Here is a 15134-nt window from a genome sequence, read left to right on the forward strand (position 1 = left end):
GAACACTCCATGATAACAGCTAATGGCAGCACCACAATCAAAATCTTAAGGGACACATTCCCCAAGATCACAAAGCAAAATATTTTCCAGTAAAACTGATGAAGCAAGACTATTCTCTTTTCTGAATGTTCCAGGTCATTTGGTTTAATAGAAGAAAAAAAATTCATAGTAAGTAGTCTGTGTTGAAATGTCAGGGTTCCAATACTATTACCACACTGTAGAATTCCTCCTCCTTAAAGAGCAAAGGTACTGAACTCTATATGACTTTTATTTTTTTTTAATGGTGCAGCCAATTTCTTCTTGGTCTCTTGAGATAAGATTTTTCATCTTTTTGTAGTCAAGATACTGAACAGTGTGTTAGAAGATCAAGAGTTCATTTCAACTTCATGAGACAGGTTTTCATGTTCATTGTATAACCTAGTATACTGATGTCAGAGTACATAATTTTGTTTTCTGTCATCTCTGTCCGCAAAATAATATACATCCACCTATATTTACACTCAGAATGTAGATATTGAAAAATATCTACAGGAATGGGATTTTCCTGTTTATAAATGAGAAAATAACTATTTCCAGCTGACACTTGAACTCTTATTTGTCATTAAGCAAATTGCACAGAAGAATAATGCTGTTGGCTCTTTCAGGAGACTTTGCTAAGAGAAGAGAAAGGACAGAATGCCCTCATACATTTTCCTCCTGTATGTCGTCTTCAACAATTTGGCAAAACCAATTTAAGCCACAAGAAAAGAAAAAATCCTCTTGGATTTAATTTTTCACATGATACTAGTGCTTTGTTGTTTTCTGACAAAAGTAATAAAACATTCAGAAAGGGAGTATTTTACTGTAAGAGAATTACATTAAATAACAAAAGTTATTTATCTGAACAAAGAAACTGAAAATTGGAAGAATCAAATCTTACTTTTTTAATTTGTAGAAAATAATAATTCTGGCACTGAGGGAGTAATTTGTTCTACCCATCTTTTGATGGATTACTTTCATTTAACTGACACAATAGTTTGGCTTTCCTAGTTCTCATAGAGTTGCAGAGCTGAACCATCTATGAATATTCATTTTAAGAAAGGAAGCAACTTATTTTCTTAAGAGCAGATATGTTTTCAGCAATATCTTGAGTAGTTAAGTGCTGTAAGTACAGTGCAGAGAAACCTTAATGTTTTCCTGAACAAAAAAGTACCTGGAAAATAATTCTCCTAAGTATTTTGACCTAGGAATTTATAAAAGCAAACAGTATTCTTTCTAAACTAAATGAGATCTAAAAAATTAATTGTCTAGTTTGCAATGGCAGGCATTTTCCTTTTGATTGCCTTCACAAAGCTATGCAGCACAAAACCCTATTATGCCTAATTAGGTGCTCAATCTGTACAGTTCCAATAGTTCCAATTATTTATACTTGAAGACTGGAATGGGATTTTAAATTGCTTTTCTGTAATGTTGCAAAATAAAGGAGCACTGCCTATAATACTTTTAATTCTGCAGTTCCTTATCTGCCTGATGGACCTAATTTTACAGAAAAAATTTTAAAAATTTTATTTTTTAAAATTAAATACTTATAAATATAGTTTCATACTGATATTTGGTTACAAAATGTCAAAGAAAAATTTTCTGTGGTCCTAGCTTTACTGTGGTCTCTGCATTTGGATATTTGCAGAGATGTTACATTTTAACTGGTAAGGATATACTTGTATCCAACAACTTCAAATAAGGACATTACCTTTCAAGAAGATAACAGACATAAAATATACCATGACATTGAAGGTGAGAAGACAAATCAGTAGTTTGCTATCCAAGTATGAAGTTTGATTAAATAACATCCGGACTTTATTCTACCCTCTTTAGGCTCTGCATTTATTTTATGTCCAGGTAGGAGTGCATTTTTTAACAAACTCCTTTCTCACCCATACCCACAAAAGCATATTTATACAATTTTGTATTAATTGTAATTAATATTGCTGCCTTTTCTTACTCTATTTTTTCTCTTTAAGTCTTAAACCACATTTCTTCCATAGCAGTGGTATCAAAGAAAGTAAAGTCTAATTTGATTTAAAATGTACATCATAAATTAAATGATGAATAAATTCTTGTAATTAGTTCTCAAAGCCATAATATTAACTGACTGAGAAACACAAATACTGTTCTTTGGATGCTGCATATAGGACTGCCATAGGCTAATCTTGGAATTTACTGTGTCATTAATTGGAGAATTGGACCTGACCTACCTTCCTTAGAGAATATTCAGTGACTCAATGTTGAAAATACCTATTCCTATGTAAATTCAAAGTATCAAGGATGGTTTAAAGAATTATAGCAATATCACTGCCCTCTTGGGCCAGAAGATATTACGTTAACTTGCTAATATAATGCAAATTTATAGAAGCAAAGATCTGCCTGTCGACCCTCTGTTTACATTCAGTTTTGTAGATAAGACACTAGGTTCTCAATTCTGCTACACTATTATCCTGAGAACATGACTCAGAAATTATTATGAGTGCTGCTGTTATGATTTGCAACTCTTTAGTGAATTGGGTCATGATCTACTACTTAGTATAGGTACAAAGTACAAAGAAAAGGTACTTAATAACTAAGGGAAAAAATCCCTCTGATGTTCCCCATGATAAGGAGAAAAATCCAAAGCAAAAATATGATATACATGCAAACCAATATTCAAGATTAAATACTTTAAATTGTTCAGCCCTTATTGCAACTCACAGTGAAAGCAGTCATTTTTCCTGAGATTTCACATGGAAAAAATAATAATCTTTTAACTACATGGAGGCATGTAGTACCAGTCAATGTTGCCTAAAATAAAGATTCTCAAACTAATTGCTTAACAGCTGCTTCTGGGGTATAGAAAACATCTGTATCAGAAGATTGCTGTGCTCTGGTAAGCCAGTCTGTTGTGGAACTCTTCCACTCGATGCTTAGTTGGCAATACGTTTTGGTGTTTTTGTTTGTTGTGTTTTCTGGGTTGTGGGGTTTTCTGTGCAAAGAAATCACCCCATAAAGATGGAGAACACACATCTTAACTATAGCATTGCTTTTATGAGGTGCTGATGTACCCAGAAAGATTTACCATTGTGGAAAAATAAGATATTTACAATAGGATCTTGAGTTGAACTTTTATGGGACATGAATCTTTCCCAGCTGACCCCAGCTTTGCCATATCAAAATGATATGATTGATATGATATGATATGATATGGCATCAAAATGATATCAAAATGATACTGTATGGCATCATGCTCTGGAAATCTGGATTGTCACTGCCCAGCTCAGTGGAATTTGGTCAGTATCATATATATGATAGCATGAAGTGCTGTAATATTTTCAGTTGTCTGCATGCTCTAAGAAACTACTATCTGGAAAAGTTTCCTTTATCCAGCTGTTTGGCACTGTAACAAACATTATGCAAAAATATGATTATATAATTCAATAATTCTTTTATTTATAAATATTTGCTCCGCAATATTGGGAAATTAATTAGTCATAAGTAATTACAGTTTTATCATATTAATAGGGTATGACCTAATCTGTTGGTTTCAATGCTAATTCAATTCTCTTCATTTGACTGACATTTCTTTCTTCCTGCCTTTTGTCTCTGGTCTACAGGTTCACATATGCCCTGACATCCAGAATGGAACCTCAGATTCTCATGCATCTGTCTCTGCACCTCCGCACTTTTTAATCTCCACAATATTTTTTTTTTACATACAGAAAACATACAAAAAAAAAAATCTGTATTCATAATGTTGTAAAATTAAAAAAAAATTCCAAACCTAGAAAAAATAACTACTTTTTTTTGTTATGTGTTAATAAAAAATGTAAATTTGCCATTTTTGGCTCTTTAGTAGCCCAGGAATGGTGAAACATAAAAAGAAGAGCTATCATGCAAGATAGCAGAGAAAGAAAAACAAAGATCCCTTTTATCTTCAACATTTTTATAGTTTATTTTACAGCTACCATGAATGGGTGTGTTAAGGCTTTTATTTATATTCCTAGTCTATTTTAATGGTATCTACTCTTCGAGAATGCTTTCTGACACACTGTAACTCCACAGACAAACATGTTTTTATTGGGGCTTAAGCACTTTCTAAAATAACACCATTGCTTAACTTCCATAGCAAAAGGTTTTAAAATGGTGGATGAAAGTTCAGCTCTCACTGACTTCAAAACTATCTTTCAAACTAGGTCTAAAAAAAGGTATCATTCATCATTAAATTTTCAGTGTTGAGTAAGTAATAATCTATCTTATATTATGGTTCTTGAAAGAGGTAAAACTCATATAGTTAATAATTTTGGTACTTTGCTGGGTATCTGATCTACTCTGCTCATGAATCTTACAGCCCACATTTTCCTGGTGGAACTGTTTTAAAAATCTGTTAGTAGCACTGATTCTTCAAAGGTTTTGTTTCCTATCAAAATATTTGACATAAAATAAATTAGAGGTGATTACTTTCCATATTCATCTCATAAAATGCATCGTTAATAGATATAATTTTATTGCAATGACCTGATCATTGTAAATTTATTGTATCAAATATGTGTTACCTATGTGTTTCTCCTTCACTTGTTTCAGTGCAATTCAATACTCATTTTGCTATTATGAATCTATTAAGTTTTCTAGTATCTGATACTTTTTCTGATATTGCACTGCAGGCTTATTTTAAGAAATTATTGAAATTTTACAAATTTATTGTCAGAAATTATTTACTTCACCAAGGGAGAACAATGGGATTAAATAAATCTGCTTTATGTCAATATTTATATAGAGAATTGTGATACAGAATACTATTTTTTTCAACTTACTGCTTTATGAAGGAATAATTTCACGAGAAATTACTAACCTGGAAGCAGTTCCATTGATGCTACATTGTTACTGCTTGCCCTTTAAGACATTATGTACTTCATCACTATCCTAGCTTTATTTAAATAAAAGTGTTCATAAAAATTTACTGTATTTTTTTGTTTAGTTTTTTATCTTCAATAGTTTCTCAAGAATCAATATTTTTCACATGTCTCAAATCATACACACATACAGGCATAAATACCCAATAAAACACCATTGGCTTTCTTTTTTGCATTACCAGATTCTCAGTTTCCAGTCTACTCAATAGTATTTTTTGTACCTTGAGAAGCAGGAACTGTTCCCAAGCCACAAATAATTTTATTCTAAACATGCTATATTTCTTATTCCCATGGAAATCAGATTATGCCATCACAATTGCTCTACTCCATTGTACAATATACCTGCTTAGGCTGCTGAATCCTACACAAATTCTTAGACCTCTAAAACTACAGTTGTATTTACGCTCTGAGCTTTCAAACAATGCAAAATTATTTCATAAACAATAATTCCTTTTGACAATACAAACATTACTTCTAAAGAATTTCACTAATTTTGAATCAATGAAGTATTCAACACTTGAATACTTTTAAAAGTAGATAAAATATTTTCTAAATTATCATTTAGTGATTTAAAAATCATACAGCCTGATAATAAGTAATTTATATGTCTATTTTTTAATATTTTTACATTATTTTTATTACCTATATATATACATGTATTTTTGACTGCTGAGATATACTATGTAGTAAGAATACTGATAATTCAGTTTCTCCCCAGTCTTTCCCTCTATTAGTATTTCTCATTACTCCTTGAAAGTTCCACAGCATCCCTGTATTTTTCCCAAGTAATTTTTTTCCCTTCCCTCTGACTCATGAGCTGGACTCTAGAGCAGAAAGCATGAAAGTTGAGAATCAGGCTGGGTCTCAGAAGCACAGTGGGTGCTCCCTCTTAGTGAAATATAGAAATTTGCCTTCATGCAAACCCACAGTGCAATCTGATATTTGTCAGCACCATCTCAGATATTCTGAGAGTCTTTATCTTGTTGCTCCCTAACTATATGTATTCTCTTTCCACTTCTGAATTTTGAACTTAGTCTTTTAGATATTCATTCCTGCACAAACCAGTTTCATGACAACCACATTATAAGCAAGTATTCACTCAAATTTTAGGCATAAACCTCAGGTCCTTTAAAATGCATTTACATTACATATTTAGTTTTTTCAGAACAATAGGTTGAATCCTAACCCACTGTATAAAGTGAGAATTGGAAATTCTTTAGGTCTTCCGTGACCATTCACTCTGGGTAGAGTGAATTCTATCCACCCTAGGCCTATATCCTGTGTAAATAAATCTAAGGCTTTCTCATCAGATATTAATATTTTTATAGCATTTTCACTCAGAAAATGCAGCTGGCAAGACTCTCTCTTCCAAGAGGGGAGGAGGAAAAATATATGTAACTTGCCTGCACTCTAAGCTGCACAGGATTTTAAGAGGTAATACCACGTCCTGTCAGCCTCCTTCTATGCTGATCATCTTGCAAATAGGTGTTTGACTATGGGTAGTGAGATCAGTATATTTTCAAACCAAAACCTAAAACAGAAGCTTAGACACACTTTATATAGTTCATCAAAAGGACAGTTTTGAACACTTACCAGAAAAGACTGCTGTTCTCCTCTAGTTATACTGGAAGACTAATTTTCTCACTATGGCACTTAAATTGTATCTTTTGTAAAGATAAGTCAAATACCAGTTTTTTCTAGCTTTTTTTTTTTTTTTAATCACAGTTTCACTGGATTTGATAACTAAAATCTTAATTAGTCTATCATTGGTTCATTGGTTCTATATTTCCCTTCTCTCCCCTCTTCCACATAGACTATTAAGTTCAGTATGGAATTTGAAAAAGTGGAGACAGTGTTGCTTCATAAAACTGCTGAATTAATAAACCAGAATCTGTTTTACATTTTTTCACATCTTTGTCCTTTCTTCCTTTGTTCTTTCTTCCTTTCCTACACAGATTTTGATTTGGTCTTCCTGTTTGTCAGGTTTCACCTTTCCCATATTTCATGTTCGCCTTTGACACACCTTTCTGGTATCTTTTTGCTCTTTCATACTCCATTCCGTTTTATGGACTACTCAACAGGGATATTAGAATCACTATTACTTTAAATAATAGTTTTGGATCCCACAGTCTGCCCTTTCTTTTTTGTACTTTAGCGCCACTTATTTCAAACACTGCCATTAAAAGAGCTTTCACTCATCTTCAATTGGCGGCTTTAAAACGGCCTAACATATGACCTCCTACACTATGGACTTACACTCCTACTACAGGGCCTGTCAACTTTTATTTCCTCCTTTCTACATGTATCAACTTCTATACATATGCTTCTTCTGAACATTATATGAATACAGGATAAAGTGAATTGTATTACCTGGTTGTGGCCTTAGTTACAATGGGGTTCATCTGACAATTTTTTTCCTGTATCAACAAAAATACATCCATGTAAAGGATGGGGGCTTATTTCTATCCTGTACACAAAACCCAATTCAAACTGCTCTAGCATTATTACTACATGGATATAACATAACATGGTTTAGAAAAAAAATAATAAAAAAAATTACTTCAGATTTACTTTCATTACAAAAGGCTAAAATAAAAATAAAATAAAATAAAAGTTATTAAAATAACTTTATAAGTTATTACAAAAAATTAAAAAAAAAACCTAATTAAATTCTATTACCTAAGCTTCTTAGGTAATAATATGATTAGTACATAATTCCAGATAAAGAACACCTTTCTAATGCCTCCCAAACAACTGCATTTAATCATCCCAACTTAGACTTCTTTTCTCATTTTACATGTTTTTTGCAAAAAGCCTGAATTACTTCAATATAAAAATTCAAAAATTATTTTATATTAAGAAAAAAAACTCCTCAAATGGTCAAATGCCTAGTTTGATTTTTTTTTCTAGTATTGAAAGCCTACTAGTTTTTCTCCAGTCATAATATCAACATTCCTCAACTTAAACTACAATTTTTTAATTCTGTTGAGCAAAATCATCTGTAAAATTATAGTTCAGAATTATTTTTTTAACTGATTACCAAGTGTTTTCAATCATAGGTTTACCTCTTTTGTCACTGAGACAAATATTTTCTCTATTCAGCATACCCTACTGTTTTATTATTACTTTCCTGTAGTTACAGCTGAAGCCATTGCATTTTTACTGCCCGGTGGACCAGCACTGATTCTGTGAAATTCTCGAACACTGGCAGAGAAGACATGATGTATTTTTGCATTTAAATAGTGTATTTTCTCATGTATTTTCTAATTTACAATTAAATTTAAACTTAGGAAACAGTTTTAAATCAGTGAGAGATTCAGTGTCATGGTGCTATCTGATATAGATTCCCATTTTCTATTGTAAAACTTGTTTGACAGCAAGAGTGCATATGGACATTGCAAGTGTCCAATGACATGAGCGAAGGGCAGGAAGGCATGGTCCTTGTGTGAGGTATTGATAGAATAGTACAACACAGGACTTGCTGACTGCAGCTCAGGGGAATGGACAGGATAACATTGTGTGTTTCAGGAGTCAACACAGGCAGGCAGGCAGACAGAATAACCACAAAACCACTGCTGAAATGAAAAGAGTAAATTTGTTTCCTATTTATTACCTTCCTAACCAGACCATGCCAAAGCAACACCCAGGCAGAGACACACAGGCAGGAGGAACACAATCCCAGCAGGTGGCTGGGCTGCTGCTTGCACCCATTTATCAAGCACCCACTCATGCACAGTTTACCAATGTGCCGGGATCTCCTCTGGGCTTTTTATGACCTCTGTCCCAAAACAGGGAGCTCAAACACGTCCATAAGCCTCCCCAAACACCTATGCTATTTCTAAACAGAAATTTTACTTCTCAAAACAGAGATAAACAGCAGTAGGCATAACATATATATGAGGCTCCCACACTGTTGTTCTCCAGGCCTAGGCATTCCAGGCTGAAAGGTCACTTGAGCAAATATGCCATCTTCCTTGTCATTCTCCCGCTTTTAACACTTTCATCCCCACACGTGTCTGTGGGAGTCTGAGATGTCAATGGGTCAAACATTTGCCCATTTGTAGAGGTGCTAGGGTGCTTTGCTTGACCAGGGTTTGCACCCTATAATGTGCACCCTCCCAAGGGTGAGAAGATGAAATTTTGAGTGGGTGATGGTGAAGCCTCTGGTCCGCATAAATCAGAGGGGGTGACCAGCCACCACTGGAGGCCAACGAGAAGCAGACCTTGTGGAGGCAGGATAGTTCTTTTATCATGCTGCAAACCTAGTTATTGTTACTGGTAGGAATGCTACTAGAGCTTAAAAGTACTGAGTTTTCTATTAAAAGTTGCATAACAAAAAAGAAAAAAGTGATATGTTTAAAAATATTTTTTTCTTACCTAAGCCATGCCTATGCGTTGACATAGGTGGTAACACAGTCCAAGCCTTGGTCTTTGGATTGTAACATTCAACAGTGTTTAATGTCTTTAAACCATCCCGGCCTCCAATGACAAACAGCTTGTCATCGATGACAGCAACACCAAACTGAAGCCTCCTGCCATTCATTACTCCAGCCTGAATCCATATGTTTGTTCTGAGATCATACTTTTCAATAGTTGTAGCTCCTGATGAGACATAAAAGCAGAACTACAAATACCAAAATTATAGATGCATTTTAATTAATGCTTAAGAGAATAGTCTAATGATTAATCTGAAATGTAAGCAATGCTTTATTTTAACATACACATAAGAGTGCTTCACTTTCAAAATTTAAATATCCTACAGAAAAAAAATTCAACATAATTATGAAGCATTACTCTTTGGAACTAACCCTTTGGATTATAATAAAATGTTATAATTCCATGGAAAATAATTCTGTCAGGATTCATTCATTATGTGGAACCAACAAGCAATGAACCAAGTTCAAATAAACATCATGAAAGCAATAGGTTTGTTAAGTGGACTAAAAAAGACATAAATTAAATTTCTATATATGTGTAGCAGAGGAACAATAATGTAGGATACAAATGTATGTATTAAATTCCCTTCCAGTTTTATTAAGCCACAAGACATATTATTCAAATTTTGCATTCAGTTTAGAGAGAGATCTTTTTATCCTATTTTAAAATAAACAGGTGTAAATTCATTAATACTTAGGTTTGAAAGAACAAAATATACAGTTTATTTGATGCAGTTTCTTGGAGGTGGTGCAAGGCATATTATAATGATACATATTCATAAAGTTATAATGTTTTATATGTTGAATCTATTTGTGTTAAAAGCTAGACCTGTAGCACATGAATTCTGTAAAGCTATTTACTTCAATGGAAAAAAGTACAGTTTTAAAGTTTTCTCATTCTGATTTCAGAAAATCGCACTTGTATAACAGCCTGAATTATACTCAGCTACATATTTTCTAATATTGACTAAGTTTGGGTTGCCACAATATTTTATTATAGTACATACTGAGAACTTAACCCAGAAGTTCCTGGAATGCTTAAATTCTGTATATCCTATAAGGTGCCTTGCTAATTTCTAATGATGATGAGGATGATAGAATAATATAATACTAACAATAAAAATGGGAATGAGAATAATGACAAAAATCATCCACACAAAGTGAAATAGGTGTCATTCCTATAAAATCATTACTCTCAGGAACATGAATATAATATATTCTAGACTACAATTCAGGCAAGAAAAGAAGACCTCTTAAATAACAGTAATTATTTTGATGGCAATTACTCTGCAATAGTAACACCCAAAATAGAAAAATCTTTAAACAGAAAGATGGTGGAACAACTGAAAGGTATCATCAGCAGAGATTTTAGGATATCTTTAATTGCAGATTTTTGAGAATTTCTTTTTTATAATATTTAGACTGTGCTTCATTCCCATACATATGGTCAAATATTCACACAGCTTAGACACTAAAAGAGAATAAAGTTCTGCCTTTCCTAGGAAGGAAACTGTGTATTTCTGAAAAAGGAATAGGTTCCTTTTCTTTAGCTCAATTGTTTTGATCTTGAAAGTAAAAAGATTTTCTGCACCTAGGAGAGGAGGCCAAGTCTTGATACCAATAGGATTTTACTAGACAAATTAGTTTAGCTATTTAAGAGTCAAGTCCTCTGCTTTATATATTCATATTGAAATATTGACTTTCATCTATCATGTATTTTATGTCTTGAATATATTTGCATATAATACTCTAGAATGAAAGTACTATTGCAATGCCAAATGTTGACATCACAAATTTGCTCTGCAACAGAATAAAAGCAGGAGCTCTAAAGTATCCAGGGTGCATCAAACACAGCACAAACAAAGCCATTGCTTTATCTTGACAATACCTTTGAGTTACGTTTGCTAAAATCTCCTGTCACTAAGTGGTCTACAAAATATCCATTTTCCCATTTTTTAGGAATCTTAATTCAAAAGGACAGCAATGTCATTCTTAGATTCTCTCACAGCCTTTTCTGCTAATTCTATATTGACAAAAATTTAACTTATGATAAGGCTACTGGAGCTAAGAAATTCATAAACATTAGGGTTTTGGGGAAATTCCTTGGAAATCTGTTTTAACAGTAACTGATTGCATTTTGTGACTTTGCATAGTAGTTCTGTCTTTGTCAGAAGTCTAAGTGGATCATAGAATTGTCAAATTGCAGAATCATTTAGGTTGGAAAAGACTTTTAAAATAATTCACCCTTTAACCCAGCACTGTCAAATCCTCTACTAAACCCCAAGTGCCACATCAACATTTCTTTTAAATACCTCCAGGAATGGGGAATCCATCACTTCCCCGGGCAATTCCAATAACACTTGATAACACTTTCAGTGAAGCAACTTTTCCTCATATCCAATTCTCTGGTGCATTTTGAAACCATTTCCTAATGTCCTATCACTTGTTACTTGGGATAAGAGACTGACACCCACCTTGCTACAACCTCCTTTCAGGATGTTGTAGAGAGTGATAAGCCTTCTTTTTTTTTTTCCCAGGCTAAAGCACCTCACCTCCCTCAAGCACTCCTCACAAGACTTATACCCATACCCCTCACCAGTTCCACTGCCCTTCTCTGGACACACTCTGGGAGCTCAATGTCCTTCTTGCAGTGAGGGACCCAAAACTGGACACAGGATCTGAGGTGAGGCCTCAGCAGTGCTGAGCACAGTGAATTTATAATCAATAGTTACATTGCAGGATGATGAGCCACTCTTTGCTCCCAGATGTGGAAGGAATACAGAGTACCCCTCATGGAACTACCAGAGAGAGGGACAGAACCCTACCTCCACTCACTTTCATCACTTCTAAGGTGAGATCATTATCTAGGTTGTTAAACCATCATGCTGTGGTGCAGTGGAAGAACAGGCACTCACTCGTGTGCTGGCTCCAGTGACTAGCAAAAATTGGTAGCATCACATTGGTAGCTAAGAAAGTCTTCTCCTCTCTATCATAGCTAGTGGATGGCAGTCAACAGAGCCAGGCCATAACAGAAGCAACTTCCAAACTGTGCAAACTCAAAGAAAGGAGCTGTGTTGGTTAATACTGCCAGCCTCAGTCTGTACAGGCTGTGAAAGGATGTCTTAGCAATGTCAGAAATCTGTAGACAAGGACTTTTGTCTAATCCCCATGAAGAAACCAGAGTAATTCTGATTACATGTTTCAGAAAATCAGAAAATCCAATTTCCCATGAACATGAAGATGGTAGGAAGCAATTGGGAAGTGACTGGTATATATATTTATGGAAATTGGATATACAGGCTAATGTGAAGATATGAATAAAATAAATAAAGGAAAAATTCATTATTCATTTTGAGCTGAAGCATATCTGCTGATTATGCAGAGATAGACACATTTTCCAACAAAACAAAACAGATGGAATACCACAGAATAAATAATAAACACATAGATCCAAATAAAAATACAAACTATATTAAAAAGTACATGAAATTATATTTTACAATTTATTCTATTATTGTTTCCTTTACTGATGTATCACTAATGCTTTTTGAGTGGTCTAATGGTAAAGAGGAAATAAATTATTTACTAGACTGTCTTTAAGATAGTGCATATGAAATTGTAAAGATGAAAGAAAAACAAATACACAGAATATTGAAGATTTTATAATAAAAGTACTGCACACCCAGACAATTCCTCTATACACACATAAACTCCTATTTTTCAGATGGACAGAGCTCTAGAACTGACTAATTTCAGGATGTAGCACTGAAGAGAGAGTATATGAAAAAGACATAGTGAAGTGAAGAAGAATTAATTTAATAGCCATTTGCATGATAAAGAAAATTGTGTAGTAAATTAAAAAACTATTCCATAACTGTGGCAGCACAAATAATTTCTGGTAAGAGCATAACAATGTTTCTTGGTGTTCTGGGCACATTTCAACTTTTTTTTTTTTTTTTGCCTAACTTAAATTCTACTTAGGATCCAGCTGGGCATTGGATGAAATTAGTTCTGTGTATTGTGCATATGGGCATTATAAACCCTGATTAATCAAGGTCTATGAAGTAATGAGAGTCCTACAGAGAAAGACAACTTCAGAAATGAAATGCCGTAGATGATCGGGTTAATTTTGCATTAATGTCCAACTGCTGCTGACAATTCCTCTGTGTATGCAGCAGGGATGAAGACAATACTACCACTCCATGTTTCTGATGAAACATTATGGTACTAGCTCTCACAATTTCACCTTTATTTACAGAGCAGTACACCATTTCACTAAATACAAATTTCTATTTCTTTGGTTTTGTAGCCATTTTTAGGCACATGAATGTGTGAAATTGTTTTGGTGAAACCTTTCAAATGATCCTCTAATTATCTTCTCTTAAACTTTATCTATTTCTAAAATTAAGCATATATTAGTTCCTTGCTAATGACTTATAAATCAAGATTTTTGTAGAAACCTTACTGACATTTTCACTTTTTTTTTCATTGTTGATGACTGAAGACTAATAGTACAGCAAGGTCAATGAGTGAAAAAGAATATTTGGATAGCAATATTATTTGCAACTCAGTATTTTAAGTCAAACAAAGAAATACCTAGAAACCTGTCCTTCAAAGATATTTTTAAGCATTTTTGAACAAGCTGACATTGGCTACATGAAGTAATGAAGATTGTCTGAGACTATGATTGTAACATATTTATTTTTGGCTAGGTATAAATGCAGGTCTTTTCATATAAGCAAAGTGAAAATTTCTTCAGAAGCAGATGAAAATGCCAAACATATTCCCCTTGCTCAACTATCTTTGTATTCGGTGTAAACATTTCCACGTAAAATACCTTTTTTTTCTCCCCTTATTGGTAGAATGATTCAGTATTTAAACCCCTGAAGAAGGGTAGGAGTTCTGCATTTATCATCAGAAAAATTCTACTTCTTTTTTTTTCTCTGTTAGACTTTCTGCTGATTTTGCTATTACTAAAGCTGTTGCTGACATGTACTCTGATCATTTTGTTCAAGATTTAGAGATGCTGCTGTGAGTAGGCGCAAAATGATGACCTTGATCTAGTGATCTGCAACATTAAATTTTGAGCTGAAAAGATGGTGACTCAAGTGGAACAAACGTGACCCAAGGAGGTTACTGATGCAGATATCAAGGAGATTATTTTGGTAAAGAAACAGCTACACAGAAAATGGTAGCATAGGGTACCAGTTCATTACTCTATAATAACACTGCTATATATTCCTTTAAGCACTCCAAAAATGTATAACACATACACAAAAAGAATTTCACCTTTTTTTTTTTTTTTTATGAAAACATGTATTAAAATGTCAGAAGTATTTTCCATATAGTGATATTAAATAAAAATCAGCGAACCTCTGGGAATTTTTAATTATTCTATATAAGCTGAATTCTCTAAAACCAATACAAGTTTTTCCCACAAATCTTTATATTTCTGAAAGTATCAGAACTGAGAGCTTTTCAACAGTGATTTTAGGCAATGTTTTTGATGTTATGCACTTTGTTTTACAATATAGTGTTATGTGCTATTACATAAAATATTCATGGTTTATTTCATATTTTTATGTAGTGTAAAACTTACAAAATCTCCTTTTATTAATTATTTATGCCATGCAGTATGATAATCTACCTTTGCTCAGCAACAGATTCAAGCCTCTTCTTTTAAAACAGTTCTGTTCTCAATGAAAATTGTGCAAATAGTGTGTTAACAATAATAACAGAAGTTCCACATGTGGACAAATGCAAATTCTAGGGGAACTAC

The 15134-nt window shown here is 33.5% G+C and overlaps 1 protein-coding gene across 2 annotated transcripts in view; it reads right to left on the reverse strand.

Moving 5' to 3' along the window:
• KLHL1 (kelch like family member 1) overlaps positions 1 to 15134 on the reverse strand; it is a 183680-nt gene that overhangs the window by 21962 nt on the left and 146584 nt on the right. For both annotated transcript variants that reach the window (XM_058825132.1, XM_058825131.1), the window contains one exon: positions 9297 to 9521. In XM_058825132.1, the coding sequence (XP_058681115.1) occupies positions 9297 to 9521 (225 nt within the window). The remainder of the gene's footprint in view (positions 1 to 9296; positions 9522 to 15134) is intronic.

The sequence above is a fragment of the Ammospiza caudacuta genome, chromosome 2 (assembly GCF_027887145.1).
Source record: "Ammospiza caudacuta isolate bAmmCau1 chromosome 2, bAmmCau1.pri, whole genome shotgun sequence".
Taxonomy (NCBI): Eukaryota; Metazoa; Chordata; class Aves; order Passeriformes; family Passerellidae; genus Ammospiza; species Ammospiza caudacuta.